We start from the raw sequence: 23,726 nt of genomic DNA on the forward strand, positions 1-23,726 counted from the left end.
AGTGTGGCCCTTATGCAACTTCCAGACAAACAGAACTAAGGAGAAATGTTTTCTTTATCTGACACCAAGGGGGCTTGATCCAGGTTTGGAGATTTTGGAGGAAATCCTCCCAGATTTCTCATTTATCAAAGTATTCACTGAGAATACTTAATATGCAACTGAGCCCCAGATCCTTTTGGTAGTCAGAAATAACTTCCATTTTAATAGGGCTGCCTCAGTGATAAAGATTTGGGAGTAAATCTTTATTTTTCCTACAGTGAACTAAATGGAGAATGCAGTACCAGGGTTCCAGTAAAAAGGAGATCTGAGTAAATTTGTAGCATTACTAGGTTGTGCCTCATTTTATTGCAGGTTATATTGAAATTTTCCTTTCACTTCTTGCAATGTACTAAAGATTGCTGATACTGGGTTTTTGCTTTTCTCTCCAGAGGAGTTTCAAGTTGTTCTTAGAGGAAGTGGCTTAACCCTTGGTGGGAAAACTGATGGTGTTACTTGTACCTATCAAGTGAATGGAACTACAATTTGTAAGTATTCAAGTTTGAGGTGATCTGCATTTATATTTCTTAATAAGCAATTTATTTTGCTTCTTGTTACCTCATTTAATTAAAATAAAAATAGAAAAATACTTAAGAGGAGGAAAATAAGAAAACTCTGAGGATTATTAGTAAGAGGACACAAGTTATTTCACATCTTGCTCTGTGGATTGAATTTGGTATTGATTGCCATTAGCTGTAACCTGTGACTGGTGTTTGGCAGCCCAGCTGGCTGTGTGCATTAGCATGGCCATGACTGTCTGGTTCCTGGTACTCAGTTCAGCAGATGTTTGCCAATGAAAAACACTTGACCACAGAGTGTCCTGACCAAGTGCCCCTTCTTGTAAGAAGACCCAAGCCAAGACATAGGCTCTCACCATGATTCCAAAAGCACTGGTTTCCAAGCTGCTCTTACCTTGGTGTCTTGGTACATCTCTGCCCATGCTGTCTGCTTTTCCAGAGGTAGAGCCATGGTGCTGTTTGTGTCAGGGGCATGGCAAGCTGTGGGTGTCCCTCCGACTGGGAATCCTCTTCCTGGAGCTTCTGTTACAGCATAGAATAAGGCCAAGTCAGAGCAGCTGGTACTATTTTGTCCCTGTGTTTTGACATGGTTCATCAGCTAATTTTCTGCAAAATACTAGTTCTTCTCTTTCTTAGTGTCTTAACTTGCAGCAGGGCAGATAAAAAATCATGCCAGAATTGGGATTAGTCTGCTTGTGCTACACAATTCCCTGCACTGGCACGAGACAAATGACCTGAGAAAAAAATGCTATTAGTGAAAACCTCTGCCTTTTTTTACACCCAGAAACAAAAATGGATAGCTAGTATAAGTACATCCAACTTCTTGCTCTAAGCAGTATCCCTTAGAAGCAAGCCAGACTGGAATATGACCAAGAATGGACCTGTAGAAAAAACCCAACTCATTTTTTCCCTACCTACTGTCTGATTTTTCTATTAGCTTGTCTTAAATTCCTACCCAATTGAACCAGTGTTTCCAGTACATTTTCTTCCTTTCTCTGGATATCATATATGCTTGAATGGGGCTGCCAATCTCTCCTGCATGTTAAATGTCTAAAGTAATTTGGAAGAAGAACAAAAAAAGCACAGTAGTTCTGGAAAAAGGCAACCTGTGTAAATAAATTATGCTTGTATACATTTCAGTTTCAATTAAAACTGTCACCTTTGTTCCTAAGTTAAGCTATGGCTTCCTTATTTACACTTGTTGCATAAATTAGCTTTATAGAGGTAGAATTTTGACAGTGCAAAATTATTGCTGCAGTTGTGTATTTTCATGGTGTCCATTTCTTACTTGGAGAAGTGGGGAAACAGACTAGTTCAGTTCCAGGTGAATAAAATGAATTTCACACTAAGGTAAATAGAGACTTCAGTAACATGACCTGAAGATACTGGAACTAAAATTTCAAATTAAGCAGCTGGCTTGCAAGTCATCAAGACTCCTCAGTTCTGCGCCTGCTTCACTTGTCTACACCCTAGTCTGTCCATTTGGGAAATTAAAACACTAGCACGTACCTTCTTCACATGGGTGCTTGAGGCTTGCATCAGTATGGTTATGTTTGTAGTGGCATTCTGTCCATTCCAGATCTTCAGATGGAGTGCATTAAGGTACTGGTGGAGATAAGGACCTACAGAATATGGGAGTTAAGGAGGGATTTAGCCATTTCCATAATCATCACAAATTTAAACCTCCTCTGTCCTGCTGGTGACTGCATCTAGAAGTCCAGGCATTATTTAGCAGCAATGCCAGCAGCACACACCAATAGGCTTATGGCACTTAGAATGATAGAACTGTTCAGGTTGGAAAAGCCCCTCGGGATCACTGAGTCCAGCCATCATCCCTGCTCTGCCAAGTTCTCCCCTAAACCAGATCCACCAACACCACATCCAAACGACCCTGCGACACATCCAGGGATGGTGACTCCACCACCTCCCTGGGCAGCCTATTCCAGTGTCTAACCACTCTTGCTGTGAAAAGATTTTTCCTACTGTCCAGTCTAAACCTGCCCTGTTGCAGCTTGAAGCCATTCCCTCTTGTTCTGTGGCTAATGACCTGTGAGAAGAGACCAGCACCAACCTCTCTACAATGACCTTTCAGGCAGTTGTGGAGACTGATGAGGTCTCCCCTCAGCCTCCTCTTCCTCAGACTACACATTCCCAGCTCCTTCAAGGGTTCTTCATCAGATTGATTCTCCAGGCCCTTCACCAGCTTCATTGCCCTCCTCTGTCCTCACTCCAGCACCTCGAGACCTCTCTTGAATTGAGGTGCCCAAAACTGGACACAACACTCAGGTGTGGCCTCACCAGTGCTGAGCACAGGGGGACAATCACCTCTCTGCTGCTGCTGGTCACACTATTCTTGATACAGGCCAGGATGCCACTGACTTTCTTGGCCACCTGGGCACACTGCTGGCTCATATTCAGCCACTTGTCAATGAGAACCCCCAGGTCCTTTCCTGCCAGACACTTTCCAGCCACACTTCCCCAAGCCTGGAACATTGCCTGGGGTTGCTGTGGCCCAAGTGCAGGGCCCAGCACTTGGCCTGGCTGAAGCCCAGACCATTGACATTAGTCCAATGATCCAATCTATCCAGGTCTCTCTGTAGAGCCTCCCTATCCTGATGCAGATCAACACTCCTACCCAGCTTGGTGTCATCTGCAAACTTACTGATATTACACTCTATGTCCTTCTCAAGATCATCAATAAAGATGTTTAACAGAAACATCCCAACACTGAGCTCTGAGGAACACCACTTGTGACTGGTCCCAGCTGGATTTGTCTCCATTGACCACCACTCTTTGGGCCTGACTGTCCAGCCAGTGCTTGATCCAACAGATCGTTTGCTCATCCAGGCCACGAGCAGCCAGTTTTTTATGAGTTCTACAGGGAACAGTGTCAAATGCTTTTTGGAGGTCCAGATAGACAATATCCACAGCCTTTCCCTTGTCCAATAGTTGGTTCATCAGGTTATAAAAGGAGATCAGTTTGTCAGGCAGGACCTGCCTTTCATAAACCCATGCTGACAGGGCCTGATCCCCTGGTTGTCCTCTATATGTCTTCTAATGACACTCAAGATGATCTGCTCCATGACCTTCCCTGGTACCGAGGTCAGACTGACAGGTCTGTAGTATCCCAGATCCTCCTTTCTGCCTTTCTTACAGATGGGTGTTAATTTGCCACCCTCCAGTCCCTTGGGACCTCCTCACTTAGCCAGGACTTCAGGTAAATGATGGAAAGTGGCTTGGGGATCATGTCTGCCAACTCTTTCAGCACACCTGGATGTAACCCATCCGGTCGTGTCCCACCCATGTGCGTGTCTAAGTGGTGTCATAGGTCTCTGACCACTTCCTCTTTCATTGTGATGACCTCATTCTGCATCCCCTGTGATGGTGACAGGGGACAGCCTGCTCCTGTGCCTTTAAAACTTCTTTCTTGAAGTATGTCCAGCCTTCCTGGACACCTTTATCCTTCAAGGCAGCCTCCCAAGGGACTTTGTCAATCAGTCTTCTGAACAGGTCAAAGTTTGCCCTCCAGAAGTCTAAGGTGGCAGTTCTACTGACCCCTTTCCTTGTTTCTCCAAGGATCTAAACCAATCATCTCATGATCACTGTGCCCTAGACAGCCTCCAATCTTTACTTCCCCCACAAGATCTTCCCTGTTCACCAGAAGCAGGTCCAGGAGGGGCACCCTCCCTCGTCAGCTCACTTACCAGCTGGGTGAGGAAGTTATCTTCCACACATTCCAGGAATCTCTTGGAATGTTCCCTCTCTGCTGGGTTGTATTCCCCCTCTCAACCTCACCATGACTATTCTTGATTTCCAAGCTCTCATAGCATTCTCTAACACACAGGGCCACTCCATCCCCTCTCCTTGCCTTTCTATCCCTCCTGAAGAGCTTGTAGCACTCCAGTTGTGTGATGCATCCCACCATGTTCCTGTGAAAGCCACTATGTCACAGTTTCCCTGCTGTATCGTGGCTTCAAGCTCCCCCTGTTTGTTGCTCATCCTGTGTGCACTGGTACAGATGCACTTCAGATGAGCTAATGATTCCAATACCTTTTTTCCACTGTGGGCTCCATTTCCTACCAGACCTTTCTCAAGTGCTTCCATGATTTCTAAACATCTGTCCTTTCTCTCAGATGAAACAACAGAGTAAGAATCCTCCCTAGTCCACCATCCTTCAAGCCCTGGCATGTTTCTCTCAGGCTTGTCCCTAACAGGCCCAGTTATCTCCCCTTCCCCCTTCATATCTAGTTTAAAGCCCTGTCAATGAGCTCTGCTAACTCCTGCTCCAAAAGCCTTTTCCCCCTCTGGGACAGGTGCATCCCACCTGCCACCAGCAGGCCAAGTGTCTCATATAGGAGCCCATGACTGAAAAACCCAAAGCCTATGGCACCAGTCACGTAGCCATGCATTGATCTGCAGACTCCTCCTGTTCATCTCTTCATCCTTTCTTGCAGCAGGTATGGAGGCAAACACTACTTGTGCTCCAGACACCCTAACCAGCTGTGCCAGGGCCCTGAAGTCTCTCTTCATTGCCCTTGGACTCCTTGTAACAATTTCATCACTGCCAACCTGCAAAACCAGCAGTGGGTAGTAGTCAGAGGGCTGCACCAGATCAGAGAGTTTCCTTTTAACACCTCTGATCTGAGCCCCAGGGAGGCAGCAGACTTCCCTGTGGGATGGGTCTGGTCAACAAATGGGCCCTTCTGTTCCCCTCAGAAGAGTCACCCACCACAGTTACTCTCATTTTCTTCTTAGTTGAAGAAGTCCTAAGGCGTGGGGGTGAGTGACAAGCCCTTGGTGACTCACTAGGTAGATCTACCTCTCCATCTTCATTTGCCTGGCCCTGAAGTTCCAAAGCCTCATACCTATTTTTCAAGGGCAACTGGGAGGGTAGGGTGGCTGTGAGGGTTCTCACTTGCCTCTCCAAGGAGGGACCTCCCTCCATTCCTCTCTGTCCTGTGAGTTCCCTCAATCTGTCTGATGATAGGAGAGCATCCATCACTTGTTCAAGAACTTCTTCCTTCTGCCCTTGCCTCAGGGTGTGGCTCCACCAATCTATTTCACTTTCACATTCTCTGATGCTTCTTAACCTTTCTGCCTCCTCCCTCAGTTCAACCACCTGCCTGAGCAGATCATTTATTTGCTCACATTGCACACAAGCTGTGTCACTGGCTCCCAGGATTGGTAGGTTGTGGTGCTGGTTGAATTCAGGGCTGTGCTGCCAACAATAGCCCCTGGGAACTTGGATTGTGGTGTGCTCCGTGCTACAAGTGGGGCATGAATCTGCAGTGGGGAGTGTCCAGAGAAAGCTGCAAGAATGGGCAGAAGTCCAGAGCACCAGCTGTAAGGAAGGACAGAAAAGTTCAGTTTGTTACCTCTACAGGAAAGGAGGAATGGCCAAAGTAATTGTTACTTATGGCTGCTGCAGGGCTAAAAATAATAAGCTAGGCTCTCCAAATCTGCTGAGAAGAGAACAAGAGGCAACAGGCTTCAAATTCTACAGCAGAATTAGGTGAGGTATTAGGAGAATGGTTCTCACTGTAAACATTTCCCAGGCCTGGAATAGGTTACCTAGAAAGCCTTTTAACAGCTTGGATGAGTGTCACTGAAGAATGTGTAAAGTGTGTTGCCTTTTGAAATACTTTCTGACTCTGATTTCTCTGCTTCTCTGATTGTGCAGTCTTTTACAGCACAAATACAGCTGCTTTGCTGTGGTAGAATAACTATACTTGGACAGGCTGAAGCCCTGAAATACTTGCTCACAACTGATGTGAGAATTTTCTAATAGATCTCTGGGCTGCTTTTTTTTTTCCCCTTGGCTTCAGGAAAGAGTGCCCTGAAGCACACAAAGGGAGAGGAATGGCATTGTGATGTATTTATTATACATTGCAGCATGAAACCACTATCTGCTGGATGGGGTTTTGCCAGAGGCCTGCTACAACTCGCCTAGGGTCTTGTCTTCAGCAGCAGACAACAGCAAATGTTTAGGGAGTAGTACAGGAAGGACATGGGGAAATTGAACTTGACCCTTCCCCTGAAATGCAAGCTCATTCTCTACAGCCCCGTGTGGAGCCCCAAGCAGTTTTGTCTGAGCTAAGCTAGAGAAAAAGGCAGGAAGGGCTCTTTGAGCAGTAGAAGGAGAAGCCAGGATAAGTGTCTCCACCTCATTGCATTCTCCTCCAGGAAAAAGCAGTGGTCTCCCAGCAGAACCCTAGCCAGCTGAGGGCACAGCAGAGGGTAGTGGCATGGCAAAGTACTGTACTGTTGGAGTTCCCCTTACTGATAGCCTAGGCTCTGCCTTGGGACCAGCCTCAGACCAAACCCTTATTTTGTCAGTTCTTCTTTTAGAAGATTAATTTGGCATCTTTCTCTTTTTGCATTTATAAAGAACCATTACCAAATGCTAGAAAGGAAACCTGCCAAATGTAGCTGTGGGATAGAAAAATAATCTCTGAAACATACCATTAAGACAAAAGCATATGGCAATGTGCTAATCCCCTCTTCCCCACCTTACAACTAGCCCCAAATCTAGGCCAAGCAGTCACTGCAGATTATAGCACTTAAGAAAAGCTCATTTATGCTAACAGCTCCTCCTTCAGCTGCCCCTGAACTACATGTCTGCCTGTTCCCTAAATGCAGGACAGAGTAATCTCCAAGTTTATCTGGCAGATCATTTATTTGCTCTTATCTCTAAGTCAGGAAATAGTCCAGGAGCAACTCCAGTACAAAAATTAACAGTCCTACCATGGGGAACTTTGGGAATATGGTTCTGTGTACAGGAGCAAAATTTTTCCCAGGTTACCAAATGCATGACATAAAAGAGCTCCTTGCTCTCCTATTCACAAGTGCAGCAAAGGACATGATGCTCTGCAGATAGATCATTTATAAGCTTAAGAGTTTGCAAACAGCTAAGAGGCTCAAAAGCTTCAGAAACACCAGAGAAATAGATACTAATTACAACTAATAAGGTAGTCTTTGAATGCAGTATATGGGGTTGGGGCTAATTAGAAACAAACCTTAATCCTCCACATATTAGGAACCCCCTAATAGCATTCTCATTCTTTGCAAAAATGGTCTTAATTCTAGGAAATTGTCTCTCTGGAAGAGCATGAGCTGACTTGAGTAAAACAAAGCATCAAGGTGCTTTAAAAAAGCAGCAGCTTTATTCCCTGACTTGGGCCGGCCTTGCTTGCAAGTTCCAGACTACTGAGAAACCAGTGCACTGTGAGACAGGGAGGGACTTCAGAGCATCTTAAAACATCAGCTTCTTATTTAAGCAGCTCAGTGCATTAAGCTTGTGTGATTTGTCTTTTCAGATGAAAAACCAAAAACAGTGGAATCTGATTTTTTGCTCTGCCCTGCACCAATCCTATACAAAAGTGGCCAGTAAGTACTTGAAACAAATGCCATCCTATGTTTTGCTAGAATTGGACTTGCTATTGCTGACATGAATCATGAGGGAGTTTGGCTAGAGGCAGTCTTTTGTTGTTTTTATGGGGGGTGGTTTGTTGTTGCATATTTTTTCCCCTATTCTTGTGTTATTTCCCTGGCGTATTTGCCAGCTTTGGAATGGCCTTTAAATAGTCATCTGTGACCAAACCAACTTGGACAGTGCCTTAAAAATGAATATTCAGGCAGTTTATTAAGCACTGAAAAGGCCTGGCTTGTCATAAGTTTTATGCAGATTAGCTGTTTTAACAGGGCATAATATGCTCTCTTCTGGATAATCTTTAGGCTCATTGTTAAACAGATTACATTATCACTGACACTTACAAGCTATTATTAAAATTATGTGTCAGGATGCATACCACTGCTCAATATGTAATGATAAAACAAGGCACTAATTTAACAGCAGCAGCAATCTCATAACAGCACAGTGGCTAAACTGCAGTTCTAGCCTTATTCTAAGTGTCACTAGCCATGGCTGCACATTACTGCTGGCCCTTTGAGAACTAATCCTTCCCTCCTCCTCTCAAATTCAGACATGCCCTAGGCTTTTAAGATCACTTCAACTTCATTGGTCAGATTTGTGATACTCTAAGCTAATCAGAAGTCAGAAAACGGCATGTCAGATCTTGGCCCTGTAGGAGGGGGAAGGCTTTTAGGCTGTTGGCTTTCTCCCTCTTTTGCAAGTTGATCTTAACAGGGAGTTGTTTGAGATGAGGTTAATATTAACCCAGTAGGAAGCACAGCAGTTTGGTGCAGCTTTGCATTGTCTTTTTCCTCTGGTAATTGTTAGCAGTTTAAGAACTAAGCATATTGCACAGATGATTTTCAGTAGTTACTCTTCCAAGTTCAGCAACAATCAACCACCCCTGCTGTGCTGTAAGACCAATAGCAAAACCCCAAATGCAGCTCTGTTTTGTGCATCAAGTGGCAACCGGGAGGAGAAAAACTGGAAAGTGGTAGCAGAAAAAAACCTCTAGTGATTAACCAAAGTGGAAGAGTGGAGGGGGGTCAGTCACTGCAGAGGGTCTGCATCACAGCCTCTGTGCAGGAGCCAAAGCTCCCTTCTAGGGACCGAGCTCTGGTTTATGGCAAATCAGGGAAAATCAAGCACAGAGGGGATGAGTTTCATGCTGTTATGCTTTCCTGATACTCAAGTTGCCTTATATGCAGCTGTGTGAAACATTAACCTTGTCCTACATGCAGCAGGACTTTGTTAGACCTATGTGCTTTTACATTAAACAGTGCAGGCTGAGCTAGGCTGCATGTGGTTCTGTGCCAGTTGTACAGCAAAACAGCTGCAGCAAACTGCTCTCTTAGCTAAAACAAATTATCACCATGTGCAGCTGTAAGAGAACCAACTTTGTCCTCAGAACCACACATCAGCCAGGTTAAGAACACCATCTCTCAATGCCAAGTGTGTCAGTGGGATCACCTCACAGCAGAACAGCAGCAAGTTAGCCCCCTGGTATCAAGCACCCCAAGAGCTGAAGCTGTAAATGCTTTTCCACACACTGTTAGTCTGAGAGTATGCAAACAGCCTATCCTGCCACATGCCTGTGAAATGCATGGAATAATTCTAAAGATCAAAGCCCAGTAGAAGCTATTTGAACAGGCTGCATTTTTTTCTTACTCTGGGCAGAGCCTGTTTGGCCTGTGCAGCATTACTGAAAGAGACAGCTCACCATATTCTAATTGCAGGGTAGATCAAGCACCTAGTTATGGCACATTGCTTCTCAGTAGTGTTTGCAAGCAAGAATGCATGAACAATACACAAGAAGTTGTAGAGGCTCACAGGAAAGGGTTTTGTCGTCGTCGTGTCCCCCCCCCAAAGTTACTATGTGAAATACACTTCCATAACCTGATATTGAAGTAATTACAGCTCTGGCCCAGAGATAAACAGTTCATTATGCAGAAGACTGACAGCTATGGAAGATATGTACATACTTGAACTCTTGACTTTCCCTTGGCACAGCTCAGACTATTGCTGGATAACTCCCAGTAATTCCTCATGTTAGTTAGAGCTAATATTAGTTGCTCATGTAGCAACAACCAGTCTGCTCTTTTTAGTGGAATTATGAGCAACACAAGCAAAGTAAGCTTTGTGACTTTTAAAGCTGCAGCTTTGTTTCTGGGTAAACAGTACCCACACTTAAGTTCATTATATTGTTCTAAATGGAGACACTTCTTGGTGACTGATGAATTTGCAGTGTTTGCATGCAGTAATATAGAAACCATGTGGAGTAGACAAAATGCCAAAGTACCCAAGATATTGGGTTGGTAAACTCCTGGTCTCAAGCCAGAATTTGTCTACTTTCTTTCCAGCTGCTGGCTGCATTTAGTGAGGAACCTCCAGAAGGCCAGCTGTAGATTTAACCAAGCATTCTTTTCAAAGCCTGTTTTTTCCACAGTTCCATGTAGCAGATGGCTGTGGTTTCCTCAGGTTATGAGACAACATGACTGTGCTGTGTGTGCCATTTAAAGTACCTTCCTGTCATGCTACTTCAAAAGTCCAAAATTACACAGTCTGCTTATGAAACCAGCTCATTTTGGAAGACCCCTGATTAGCTAACAGATGAGAATTACTTGTGATTTCTCCAACAGCAACCTATGCATGATAAAAAGTGTTAGAAAGTATTGAAATACTTCAGGAAGGAAAAGTACCATGTACACTCTGCATGAAGAGGAGGAGTCAAACCCAAGCTGTGTGCTTGGAGAGATCACTTCCATACTGCAAGGGCAAGTGTAACATTACAACTCATCTGTTTACTAAACAGGACTCATTCTACTGCATTGACCATTTGAGACCTATTCTTGCAGAATGTTTGAGAAAATCAGTTCCCCTTCTTAGCTCAGGCTTGAATTTTCTGTCCTGCTACAGCTCAAGGGAACCAAACAGAATCAGAGGTTTGACTTCTCTGTTGCTTTAGATGTTTCTGTAGTCATTGTGCTTTGGAAAGAAAACAGCCAGTGTCTTTCTGGAAGACCAATACAGGAAAAACTGGTATATATTTTATGTCTAGGTTCTTGCACTACCTTTGCTTTTGTTCTCTTCACTTTGCTGTGAGTTCTTGGAGTACACATTCAGAAACTCTGTAGTCTGTAGGCCTGACTTCAGAAACAGATGGCTTCTGTTGTTCTAAGCCACTGCTAAAATTCCCTCTGCCTTCAGTTGAGACTTGCAGAAGAACATACATTCCTCTTACTTCCTGAGCATTTACCAATTTATTTATTTGATGAATGGCTGACAAAAGTTTGAACTACAATATTTTATTGAAATATTTACACGCCTACTATACTTTCTCAGTTTGGTCAAACTCTGGTTTCTCATTGGGGGTATTACAGGAAGAGATTTTGGATTTGCTGGTGCCTACTGAAAAAACCCAATCTGATCTTGTGCAAAAGCAAAGCAAGGAAGGTTAGGTCTAGGCTTGGCACTGAATTATTCAAAATGAACCAACATGTTGAGAAATTATCATTGTTCTTAAAATAGTTCAGAGAACTACATAACTTTATTTTTTAATGCAGTGTTGCTGGCCAGCTTCCACCTTCATGCATCCTGCACTTGAGTTCATGCAGTGTTTGCTCTGAGATTAGCTTGTAAAATAAAATGAGCATTTACCCCAGGGTCCAACAAGATACATAAGCCTCTCAACTTGAAACACATTGACTAAGTCTACCTGAGCACGTGCACAAAAAAGTGATTGTGTTTCAAAACCCCAGCAGAAGGGCAAGCATCAGGTTGAGATGGATGCCAGATTTCAGGTGCCCTAGGACAGAAGTGGGCAGCATCTGTCTCCTTGGTCTTGTAAGCTTAAGTAGCAGCAAAGCCAAAAAGGACAAATCCAAACAAACCTGAGTGCAAGTGAAGCCTTGTTTGCAATGACTGTGAATTCATGATCAGACCTCATGCAGAGATGGTAACAGTCTGCACTACTGGTTTTTAATGACCTTATTTGCCCTCCATTCGAATAATGATGGCTTCAGCTTGTATATATCCCTTCCTACATCCTGTCCAACATGAACAGCTGGTGGCACTTAAAGAGCAAAGATTAAATAGGAATTATTTTTGTGTAGTAGGAAGGAAAATGACTATGCTTGTATTCCCAAAGTCTTCATTTCCACCAGTTTTAAAGTAGCTGACTTAAGTTTAGTCTTCAGTGTGCAGGTCACTTGAAACAAAGCACACAATACATGAAATCTGTTAAATATCATCAGATTTTTTTAATTTATTGCTAGCAGTGAGAGCTGTTGGCAATGGCACAAGTTTAGTGGTGACTTTGAATCCAGTTCCTATCCAGCCATTCCAGTAAGGAGTCACTGAAGGAAAACAACCTTACTGAGCAAATCATATGAGCATCTTAATGTAATTAAAGAATAAATAGCTCAAACTCTTACAATTTTAAGAAGTAACAACTCCTGTCCTATAAAGACAACAGAGTGGGAAATCATCCCTAGGCCTAATCACATTGCTTCATGCTTCTGGGCTGCAAAAGCTACCTCGAGACCTGCTCTTATTTGGCTGTGAACCACATTTCTCACAGGAGGAGCCTGTGTCATTCAAGTCTTTGTCCTTCCTGTTGACAACAGCTGCTTTGCTTGTTTTGCACTCATTTGTGAATGGGATGACAGCTCAAAGGGAATTCTGAAGCAGAAACAGCATTGTGTGCTTTCTGCACAGTCACTTCTCAGGTCCTTGGATCTAAATTTTTGTTTTGTTTCTGGATTATGGCTGATTTCCTTTTGGTCCTGTCTTTACAACTAAGGTATTGTTCCTTAGCCCTTTGGAATAAAAAGATGAGGGAAGAAGTAACTATGTCCTTATTTTATGTAGCCCCTTCAGCCTTTAAGTAACCTATTTCAGACCTACTGTAACCACCTATTGCATCCATGTGTCTTCCTCTTAAGTAGTTCTCAACTTCTCTCTATATAAAAAAAATTTGGGGGTTCTGTTTCACTTTTGGAATTGTTGTGGGGTTTTTTTTCCACAGCAGGAATTAAGTCCTGTCATGTTTAGCAATGCTATCTGGCTGTAAATGTTTGACAGTTTGCATTACCTATCCTCTAATTTTGTTTGAGCTAGTGCTAAAACGAGCTCAATTTCTTTTCTCTACCATATTAAAAAGCCTCTGACAGCCTGAAGACAGCCAAGACTTTTCTGTCTGGCCAGAGTTTTGGTAGTATGATCTTATCTCTGAAATACAGATGCAGGGCAGAATTAGCCTCTCTGCTTTTTGCTGTGGATAACATGCAGGGCTGAGGACAATGAGAATTAACCACAAGCTTCAAGTTAAACATGGCTTTGAGAGCATCTCTCAATAGGGGCTTAAGGGAAGCCAGGGTTCTGTCTCCTGGAAGAGCTTGTAGCTCTGTGCAGTTGGAGGAGTAGACTTGAGTCCAAGGCATTGCTTCCTATGGGTTCCTCACAAATTAATGCAAAAAGAATGGAAAGTAAAATAATATTGTGGGAATCTACTTAAAACGTATTCATTGCAGTTCACAGGATGCACCAAGCAGTTCCTGCTCACAGCTTTAGGGACCTTGAACATTCTTTAGAGCAGCCATACAGGTGAAAACTAAAGCTAGCTGAAAGCCAAGGAATTCACAGCCAAGCTGGCACTGGTACTTCTGTCCTCACTTTCTGCCTCCTCTGGAAACAATCTCTCAGTACAAAGCATCAGCATGTCCTTTGTATTGAAGTCTAGCTTCTTTGAGTGAAAGATGTTTACTTTGGGTTTTTTTGTCCTACTGTACAACAGTCTTGCTTTCTGGTTTTGAAGTGTCATTTTTGTCTGGCACCAGATTTAAGAGGAAGAGCACAGACACATGAAAACAAACAGACACAGTGAAGATGAATGGATTGTGGGGTCTATCCTGCAAATTACCTCACTTGGTTTCTAGACAGCTGCTCTCATTCAAGAGCAGCTGAAAGGTGTTCTACAAAATGGTTGTCATGGCAGGCTTCTAACAAAGGATCCTAACTATTCCCTCCCTGCCCTGACTAGCCCAAAGACAGAGCATATTATGCCTTCACTCCATCCACTGCTTCTTGTGACATGAGCTTGGGAGTCACAGCCTTAAAAATTACTTTGAATTTCATCTCTTGGAGAACAAGAAGATGTTACATTGGCCATTTTTGAGTTCATGATGCAGGCAGAATGCTGTGCAAGTGCCTGCATCTTCAGGGGTATGCACAATAGATGTAGAAGCAGTGAAGCCATCCTTTTTCAGGGTTGACTTGTCTATACTAAAAACCCCAGAACTTTTCCTCTGTTAATTCTCTTTTCTTGTCTAGCACCTGTAGGTCCTTAAACAAGCTTCCCTGCTTCCTCCCATGTGCTAGTATACTTACAGTATTAAGAGGCATATAGTTAAGGCAATTACCTGGAACACTGCAGTTTTCATTAGTACACAGTGATCAGATTTCATAAATCTACTGTTTACTGCAGCTCCCTTACGGGATCTTTACTTTTTCCCTTCCTTTTTCTTGTGGCTGGTAATGGCTCTGAAGAAGTAAAAGCAGTGTTTAAGTCATGCTTTGTAAGGTGACTGATGTTCAGTATGTTTGCCTAATTAACTTCTGGCTAATAACTCTAACCCATTAAGTAGCTAGTTAGTACATTTCAAATAAACACATCTGGTCCTGCAATGAGTGAGAGTTCTGCCTGCATGTAGGTGACAGATGTGATGGTAGTTTCCCCAGTGCTCTCTTTTAAATAATTAACACCACACTGGTGAAGCAGCCTTAGACAGCCAGCTGTGTAGTCTCAGAGCTGTGCCTATGGACATGTGCCTCATCTCTTAAGTCTGCTCCAGCTATTACATTCCCTCCTCTTTGGTATTTCAAAAGCTACATGTAGCTCTAAGAAACACCCTTTTAAGTAACTTTGGACCCCTGGCTTCTGGTCTGAAATGCAGCACAAGAAGAAGGAATAGTATGTCAGGCCACCCAAGGGGCAAATAGTTTTGAATTCACAAGCCTCACAGATTGATCTCCTTTACCAAACAAAGGGCATTTGAAACAGGCCTGCCTTCTGTTTCATTACTTGGAGTTGCTGGGCTAGGTTTGGAAACAACCTTCTTTTGAAGGAAGTGTCATCTTCTGGTAGCCTGCTTCTTAATGTGGACAATAGCTTCCTAGGCTGGAACAGCTGCTAACTCTTGTCAATCTCAAAAGTGGGAAAAGATAAGATTACATGCATTAGATACATGCAGAAGGAATCTTTCCTTCCAACTCATCTGTCATTTTGTTTTTCAAATTTTGGCTTTTTTGTGCTGGGGCTGTTTAAAGTTACATTTGTTTTTCAGACAGAGGGAGGAATTATGTGAATCAGTTAAAGAGCAGGACATTTTGCAAGAGGCTAATTTGCACAAAAATTCCTTCTTAAAACTGAGACTTGAGTTCTTGCTTACCAAAGGGCAAGGTAAGATTTATTCCTACTTCTGAGGGTCTGTGAACCCTTATCATTCTGTGCCTATACCATAATGGTTAACATGCAGCTGTCATTAGTTCTAGTGATACAGGCTCAGTCTGTGACCTTTGTTTTGTAAGGCATCAACAATAGCACAGCTGCCCCTGCATAGTTGAGATCTCAAACCTGCAATTTGGCAAGAGGAACAGAACAAATTGGATAAATATACATAAACACATTGTGAAGGAAGGGAAAACAGAACAGAATGAACCAGAGCATCATCCTACAACTTGTTTGATAGGGATGATTTAAGTAGGCATATGGTATAGTTAAATGTGCTTTCAAAAACATTGGCCCGATTCTTCAGGCAAATATGAAATAAATATCTAAATAGAAAGTGAGCTGATACAGTATCATTAGTTCTCTCAAAGGAGGCATATGAGTGTCTCTGGAAATGCGTGCGGGTGGGGGCTGGGCGTGAATGAGAAGCAGATTTGCATTCCCACACAAAAAGTGTCATTAACGTATTGTTAAGATTACACAAGTTGTACTTCCTTCCAAGGCTGCAAGGCACTAAAAAACCAAGCAGGCGATAAACGAATATTTAGACCTCTCCTAGCACCACTTCTCACATTTTGTTAAGCTCAGTGTTGGCATCACAGACCGTGCAGCCACTGGAAAGCCTCTCACAGAGTTTCCATCCAACAGTCACACTGCCTAGAACGTGCACATTTAAGAGCTGAAAATCACTGCTGTGCTCATCCTACATTGTGACCTTCCAATGCTGTGTTATTTAGTAACTTAGTAACAATTGTAAGTTAAAATTAGCCTTTCTCTTCTTGCATTCCTTTTACCAGATGGAAAGAAAATACTAAGGAGATAGGCTAAGAGCTTCTGAATGTGCTATTGCAAAATACAACTCAACACATATGTGTGTGATGCTTTTCACAAGTCACACCAGGTGTATCTCCCACATGAGCTGCACACAAATACACAAACCCATGTGATTTCCAGAGCACATAGATGAATATATAAGATGACCTGCTCATTCAGACAAGCTTCCTTAAGTTTGTTGAGTAGAGCTTTCATTTGTCTGCCTTAAGGAATATCGAGAAAAATTGTAACTTAATTGGGTTTCCTTGTGGCATAAAGTGAGTAGCTGAAAACCACATAAAGGAGATAATTACTATTGTCTTCTATGCTGGAATTACTATTTTGCCACTTTTTCCTCTTTGGCTGAGAAAGGGTTACAAAAGCGTGTTGCAAGCACAGAGAAGTATCAAAGAGGGGAAGTTGTATGCAAGCTGCAGATTTGACCTCTGTATCTTTCAGAGTTGTTTAAGAAAGTATTAATATTTCATGGGATGTGTTGAGCATTTTCTCTTCTTTCCAGCCAGCAAGTTAAAAATACCTGCTTTTTGTGGTTTGGTTAACTAAGTAGCCTTATCACAAGCTTCATGCCTTGCAAGAGATTGATTTGGCCACAGAACTAAATCACTTATTAATATAAGCAGCAGTGCATCTGATGAGCACTGAGCCACTTGAAAGCCAGATAACTTGTTTAAATATTCAAGTTTAAGGACCCATGTTAAGGTCTCATCCTCAGTCTGTAAGCTACATATTGCTTAAAGAACACCTTGTCCAGATAAAAGGGGAGCAATTATAATTAGGATTCAATAGCATTTCTTAACTAAGAGGCAGCTTGTTGTCTAAGGTACTCCACATTTCCTGTGACACCAGTTATTACTACAGAAAGGCAAAAGCACAGCAAGCCCACATGGCTAGTTACCTCAGGGTGCCCAGTTGTACAGCTGTACCTTGGGCAGGAGAGCAGGCAGTCCACTGGTGTGGAAGAAGGTACCAGCCATCAGGACAAATACAGGGCTTCCTTTGGCTTTCAGCCTTCTTCTTAAAACCTTTTGGTGTTCCTTACACACAGCAGAAGAGCAGTTCTCTAACACAGGGGGTGCAACCATAGCCAGCCCAAATGAAACAGGAAGTAGCACTGCTTACCCCCTATTTAGCTTCCTGCTGCCCTGGCCAGCCACGGGAGTTCTTGTGCTCAGAAACTGGGAGGATGCCACCTGCAAGTTGTTTTCACCTGTTATACTCATTCAGAGCCTCTGTGCTCAGGTGACTGGAATCCTTCTCCATCATACATGGGCTAATTAGGCCCATTGGTTTGAAATTAACATTATCCTTCAGTGTAAGCAGCTGTAGGACAGGGTAAAGAGAGCTGAGCTAAATCAGACCCTCTCCCACCTGGACTAATTCCTTTCTTTGCAAAGTCACCAAGACTTAGTATTTATTTTCAGCACCAGCACTTAAGATTTTTTAAATTTTTTTTTCTTCTTCCTAAGCAAGCATTTTGTTCCAACAAAAATAAAATAGAAAAGAGTATGATTACCAATAACTGGTTACCCATATGGTACCATCTTCCCCCTCTAAAATAGCTAGAGAAATAAACTGAAGTATTGGGAAACCAGATCTATGGCTGGATTAGGCTTAATGTCTGTTATAAATATTAACTTCTGAAAATATTTTAGGAATACATTTAGTTTGACACAATTAGATTATAATGGGACCTATTCACAGATGGAAACATCCTCAATGAATTGTATAGGCTAACTGGCTCCTAAGACATATGGATCTGATGTTAAGATCAGTAGTAATTTCTAATGCAGTCCTTCACGTTCCTCAATAGGGCACACAGTGTTCCCAGAGCATTAGCAAGAGTGCCTGAGCAGAACTAAGTGCTTAATATTATGCAGTGGACATAGTATCCTGAGCTGAATTAATAGACTAATTTAACATAATAATGACATTTCATACCCTGTTACTGCAGGTTCCCATGATTCCATAACATCAGAGCTAATTCATTGCTGGCTTCCAGTTCTTTCAAATTCACTAGCACTTCCCATCAGGGAAATACTTAGATATCTCTGTCCTTCTGCCTGCTACCTGTGGAAGCCAAACCCAAACAGGCAGTATATTGAACACACTGCTGAGAAAGCTGGGTAGTTTAGGGATAATAAGAGGGCATCCCAAGAGAACTACTTGAGTTTATGTCACCGCTAAGCTACACCAAGAACGGGGTTAGGGGAAAGGGGGGGAGTTTGTTTTAATTATTTACCAAAACCCCCCAAACACCATAATGATTTGCACACGTGCAGGTCTTGCTATCCTCAGGGAAGTAATAGAATATGCCTTTTTATACCTGTGTGGTTGGTGGGAGACCAATGCTGACCTCTTATTGTAACTGCAGGTTAATAACTGTCCTCAGTACAATTCCCATCAACTTGAGTAAACTGTTTCCTGTGCTTCCCAGGCATAGCTGACCCTTGGCACAGTGGAACTGCACTAATATCTGGCAGGCAAGCTTTGTAACCCTACTCTGAGGGAACTTGCTGTGTCCTTTTGCAGCTGGGGCTTTTGGTCTAGGAAGAGCTACAAAACCAAAAGCATGGGCCTCCAGTGCCTTCCTCCATGGCTTTGTGTTGCCTCCTGCTGCAGGCATGTGTCTGTAGGTGCAGAGTGAGATTTCTGGTCCTGGAGTGTTTTTTAACTGAGGACAGAGGAAAGGATACTCTGTGCTTTGGCTAGTCAGGTTGTGTGGGTAAATACTAGTTATACCCCCAGCAAATCATGGCCAACGATTTCAAAGTCGAGTTGGTCAAATGAAGCCCTTATGTCCTTAAGGTGAGATGGGGGCTGACCCCTTTGAGACAACATCAGCTATTGCTCAGAGTCCTACAGCTGTTTCCCTAGGGCATTGGTTGTCACCCCGTGTGTGCTGCTACCCCTGCTTCTCAGCCTTCAGGCAGAAAATGAGGGATGGTGTGACAGGGGCTGCCTCACCTCACACTGAACATTTCATTCTGCCTCCTGAGGTGAGGTCAGTAGTGTTTGGCAGTGGGGGCTTTCCCTTCAGGCTCTGAAACACGAAATACTTGTGCTGAATGACACCTTGTACTTGCTCCAGCTGTGGCCAGTGGTCAATACACCTGTGTTAAAAACCAGAACATGCCATTGCCAGTCACAGTGTGCTCCAGTTTCCCCATCCTTCAGGTGACCCTCAAAATAAAGCACACCTCTGTGCTGCCAGACTGTTGTGATTGGTAAACGACACAGGGGTATAGTGATATGCATGCAAAAAATTAGACTTAAATCAGGAGTTCCACCAAACCCTGACCACTGTTACTGATTTTCCAGTGAGTCCTGTATACATATGTATGTATGCAAATACACATAAATGCATATGTAAGTACAGCTCTATTTAGACCACACACACACACTTACTACTGGTTTACCAGTATTAACTGTGTAATGAAGCTATATATGAATTCATAGAAATGTGTAGGTTTGTGTTTTTTTTAAGGGAAAGCACCCTTTTAAATCTATTTTTCCCCTTGCTACTACAGCATTTTAGCTATTTTAATGCTAGCACTTCATTCTAAAACACCTTTGTCACCATCATTTTAATAACTTTTTGCGCAGTTGCTGGTTTGATTTTCAGTGCATGAAAATTGGAGGTAAATTATTTATTACGTCCAGCAAATGTCTTTCACAATTTTATTTAATTTTTTTTCTTCATCTTTTTTAATGGGTCATAAAATGGCAGGCTTTTATTGGATGCTTATAATATGAATACTTTGCAAATAGGTTACTGTGGATTGAAATGTCAGCTGTATTTCACAGGGCATGAAATGCTTTAGAGCAGAGCTGCAGTGCCATATGCCAGTGGGCCACCTTCCTCTTCTGTAACAATAAAACAGCAGTGGACATAAAGAAACAGTTGCCATTGTTGTGTCTTCTCAAGTTACTTTTTCTTTTTGTCAGTTATTTCTTAGAATGGCCGGTGGGGCCATGACTTGTTGCAGTTTAAAGAGTCTTGTGGCTAACCTTGATCATAAATACCAGGATTTTTAAAAAGCTGTTCTCAGACTTCAGTTTTCCAGGTTTGAGTTCCATCCAAAAAGTGATACTTCACAGGCAAAATGTAGGAAAAGCCCTTCCACAGTGAGCAGGGACTATGAACTGTAAAGAAAAAGCAGTTTTTCCAATGAAATAGTTTTAAAAGTATGGACCACTGGAAAATTGGACATTAGACCTGTAGTACATAAAAAGCAACAGTTTGTGAATGCCTGCACAGCATGTTAATTACACATGCCTATTAGCTCGTTTGCCATCCCTTTGGTTCCACTTTACTCAAGTGCTGTGTCAGAAGTGTTGATAGGAATGAGCATCCTGGCTAAAAGCATTGAGGAGTTGAGGGATTCCAGCACTGCTGGTTTTGAGGAGCAGTGTGAAGGGCTGCACGTGCCTTTCCCTTGGAGGCTCCTTCCTGCATGAAGGGCTGGGTGTCTGGATGGACCTCCAAGATTGATGGGGCTGTTGGCCCTTCCTGTGGGCACAGCAGGAGACTCACACTCTGACCCAGCAGCACGTGTCACACAGCACAGGTGGGGGGTTGAGCTGGCTGTTGGAGGATGTCTTCCGGAGTTGCTACAGTAACATCAACATTTACGCTTCCTGATTCTGTCTGGGTTTTACCCGGGGTTGATCTGAGGAGATAAGTCTGTTCTGCAGCAGCTTTCAGGAGCTCAGCACTGGGTTTTGTTCTGTGCTGGTATGAAATTAGGACCAAGCTAACCCTTCCTTGCAAGAACAGGGTGATGTCAAGAGGTGTGTTTTACTCTGGGGGCAGCTTGTCCTTGTGTGTGTAGCTGTGCTGTTCGGGTGTGAATCAAGGACAGTGCAGGCTCCCACATGGGCCTTCACACCAGCACTGCCTTTCCTTGGCTGCTAGGGTGGGACACTGACACCCTCTCTTGTCTTGCTCTCTCTACATACCTCAGCAGGACACACAATTTTCCTTGAATCTTTGGAAAGCAATTAGGATACTATGAGTATAGTAATGTCAAACACATAAATAATTGCTGGGAGATTTGGCCATACAGACTTATAAAACCAGGCACTTTTAGTGCCTGTGGAGACATTTTTGAGGCATTTCTGATCACCTCCACCAAGGAGACTGAAGGTATGGTTTATGACCAGCTGACCAAAATGTTCACAGCTCCTTCCCTTGTGAGCTAAACCTGTATTGAAAAATCAGATGTCTGGTGGCCCTTTGCATTGTATTCCTGCAGTCTACAAGCAAAAAGTATCAGCAGAAGCCCACAGATTTAGAGATGTTCCCTGGTGACATAGGCTGGTTCAGCCCTTAGCTGATTTGAGCTGTACTGAAGGAACCTGACACTCAGGAAATACTGACAGTCACCAGTGGGAAATGAAGGTGCCTAACACAGAGAAGCACTGCTGAATGTAATTTTATTTTCAAAATATTTGCAGTTGTGGTGGTTTTTGGGCCCAACATGACAACAAAGGAACAGCCCCATGGCCACTCACTCAACTTTTCTCCCCCCACACACACACTCTGGGATCAGGAGGACAAAGCTCATGGGTCCAGACAAGGACAAGGAGGGATCTTCAATGATTGAGGTCCCAGGCAAAACAGACTCAACTTGGGGAAAAAAAAATAATTTAATGTCACACTAATCACACCCCCACAGGACACAGACACACCCAGAGCAGGGCTCACATATGTTCCCCCACCCCTCCCTTCTTCCCGGGCCCAAATCCCTTTGTTCCTGGTTTCTCTCCCTCCTTCCCCCCAGCAGCACAGGGGGATGGGGTTTAGAGTCAGTTCATAGGCTGGTGGCTCCTGCTGCTCCTTCCTCCTCAGGAAGAAGGATTCCTCACAGTCCTGCCCTGCTTCCCCACAGGGTCCCTCCCATAGCAGAGAGTCCTCCGCCAACCTCTCCTCCATGAGTCCTTCCCACCAGGCCCGGAGCAAGTCACGGCTCCTTCGGGAACAGCCAAGTCCCCTGGCCCAGGGGCTTCCACAGCTGTGCAATCAGAGGCCATAGGCAGCAAATCCTCTGGCCACAAAATCCAAGCCCACTGGCCAAGTTCACCCCTCCTGGTGCCTTCAGGGAATGTTCCACCATGTTCCTCCATGGATGCAGGGGCATAGTTGCCATTTCGCCATGGGCTGCAGGGAAATTTGGGCACCTTCTTCCCCTTATTCCTCACCAACCAGCACCACTCTCTTTCCCCAGCACTGCTCTCTCCTCCAGCACAGCTCTTCTCCCCCCTTTTTCTCTGCTCAGGTGTTTTATCAGTTCTCTCATATGTAAATGGCAGAGGTTCATCTGTTGTCCCTCTCATGGCTCCTTGGCTGGTTTGGAGCAGGGGCAGCTTCTCAGCTTCTTACAGGAGCCCCCCCTGGGGCCCTTCCCCTGCTACCAAATCACCCACCAAACCAGAGCAGCAGTTTATGTAGCTGCTGAACTAAAAGCTTCACATGTGGACAGTAACGAGTAAACACTAGGTGTGTTTCTGTATACATCTTTCTCTTGGATGTTTGTGAATGAGTGAGTAGAAGAAACAGGGCATCTAGTTTTTGGAACTCCAAACTTGAAAGGGTAGTGTTTATATGAATCAGAAGTGCACATAGCCCATCAAACAAGTGGATGCTAAAGAAATGGAAAATCATTTCTTATACCCCACAGACATGACAATTTCAGGAAAGAAGTGCTTTTGTGTGTTGACAGGTTCATCCTTTTGAAGATGAGGTAATTATCTGTATGAGTTCACTCTGTGGCTTCTAGAACTGAGCGAGTATGATCAGGTCCTATGAAATCTCAGATGGCTCATCCCTGCAGCTGTGTATCAGAATAGAAGTTGATAGAGAAACCAGTTGTTCCTCCTGCGCTGGATCTGTGCTGATAGCTGATGTGTTCAGTGAGCCTGTTGCCTGGGATATCTGTCAGACCATCTGACAGCTAAAGGTTGGGGGAATGCAGAGCTGGGCAGCAGTGAGGTGGCACACAGCAGCAGGGACTTGAAACCCACCAGCAGTGGGAGGGGGGGAGCTGTGGGCCCGGTTCTCGTTTAGATTCATGCTATGGGTGCCCTTTTCTGGGCCTTCTGCTTTGCTGCAGTGGTGTACAGAAGCTTTGCTGTGCATGAGGATCAGATCTGTGGACCTCACTGGCAGCACAGTTCAGCCCCAGGGAAGATAGAAATAAAAAAGGGTGACTTGTGCTTCAAGCTTTAGTGCGCAGGAGACAAATGGAGTGAGAAGTTTAACAGGATCAATGGTTAGGTCACAAAAGCTGGACTTTTTCTGGGGAAGCCAAGAAAGCCCAACACCTACCTCACAGGTCCAGGAATTTCTGAGATACGCTGTCTTTCAGACTCTGAAACAGTGAGTGTGAAATGCAGTGTTTTAGTGAGTTCAAATATCCAC

General features: G+C 43.7%; 1 protein-coding gene across 1 annotated transcript in view; it reads left to right on the forward strand.

Moving 5' to 3' along the window:
- The window catches only part of ANTXR2 (ANTXR cell adhesion molecule 2), a 117,221-nt gene that overhangs the window by 31,299 nt on the left and 62,196 nt on the right, over positions 1-23,726 (forward strand). The window contains exons 9-10 of the mRNA XM_051619199.1: positions 429-524; positions 7,871-7,940. Coding sequence (XP_051475159.1) covers positions 429-524; positions 7,871-7,940 — 166 coding nt within the window. The remainder of the gene's footprint in view (positions 1-428; positions 525-7,870; positions 7,941-23,726) is intronic.

This window comes from Apus apus, chromosome 4 (genome assembly GCF_020740795.1).
Source record: "Apus apus isolate bApuApu2 chromosome 4, bApuApu2.pri.cur, whole genome shotgun sequence".
NCBI lineage: Eukaryota > Metazoa > Chordata > Aves > Apodiformes > Apodidae > Apus > Apus apus.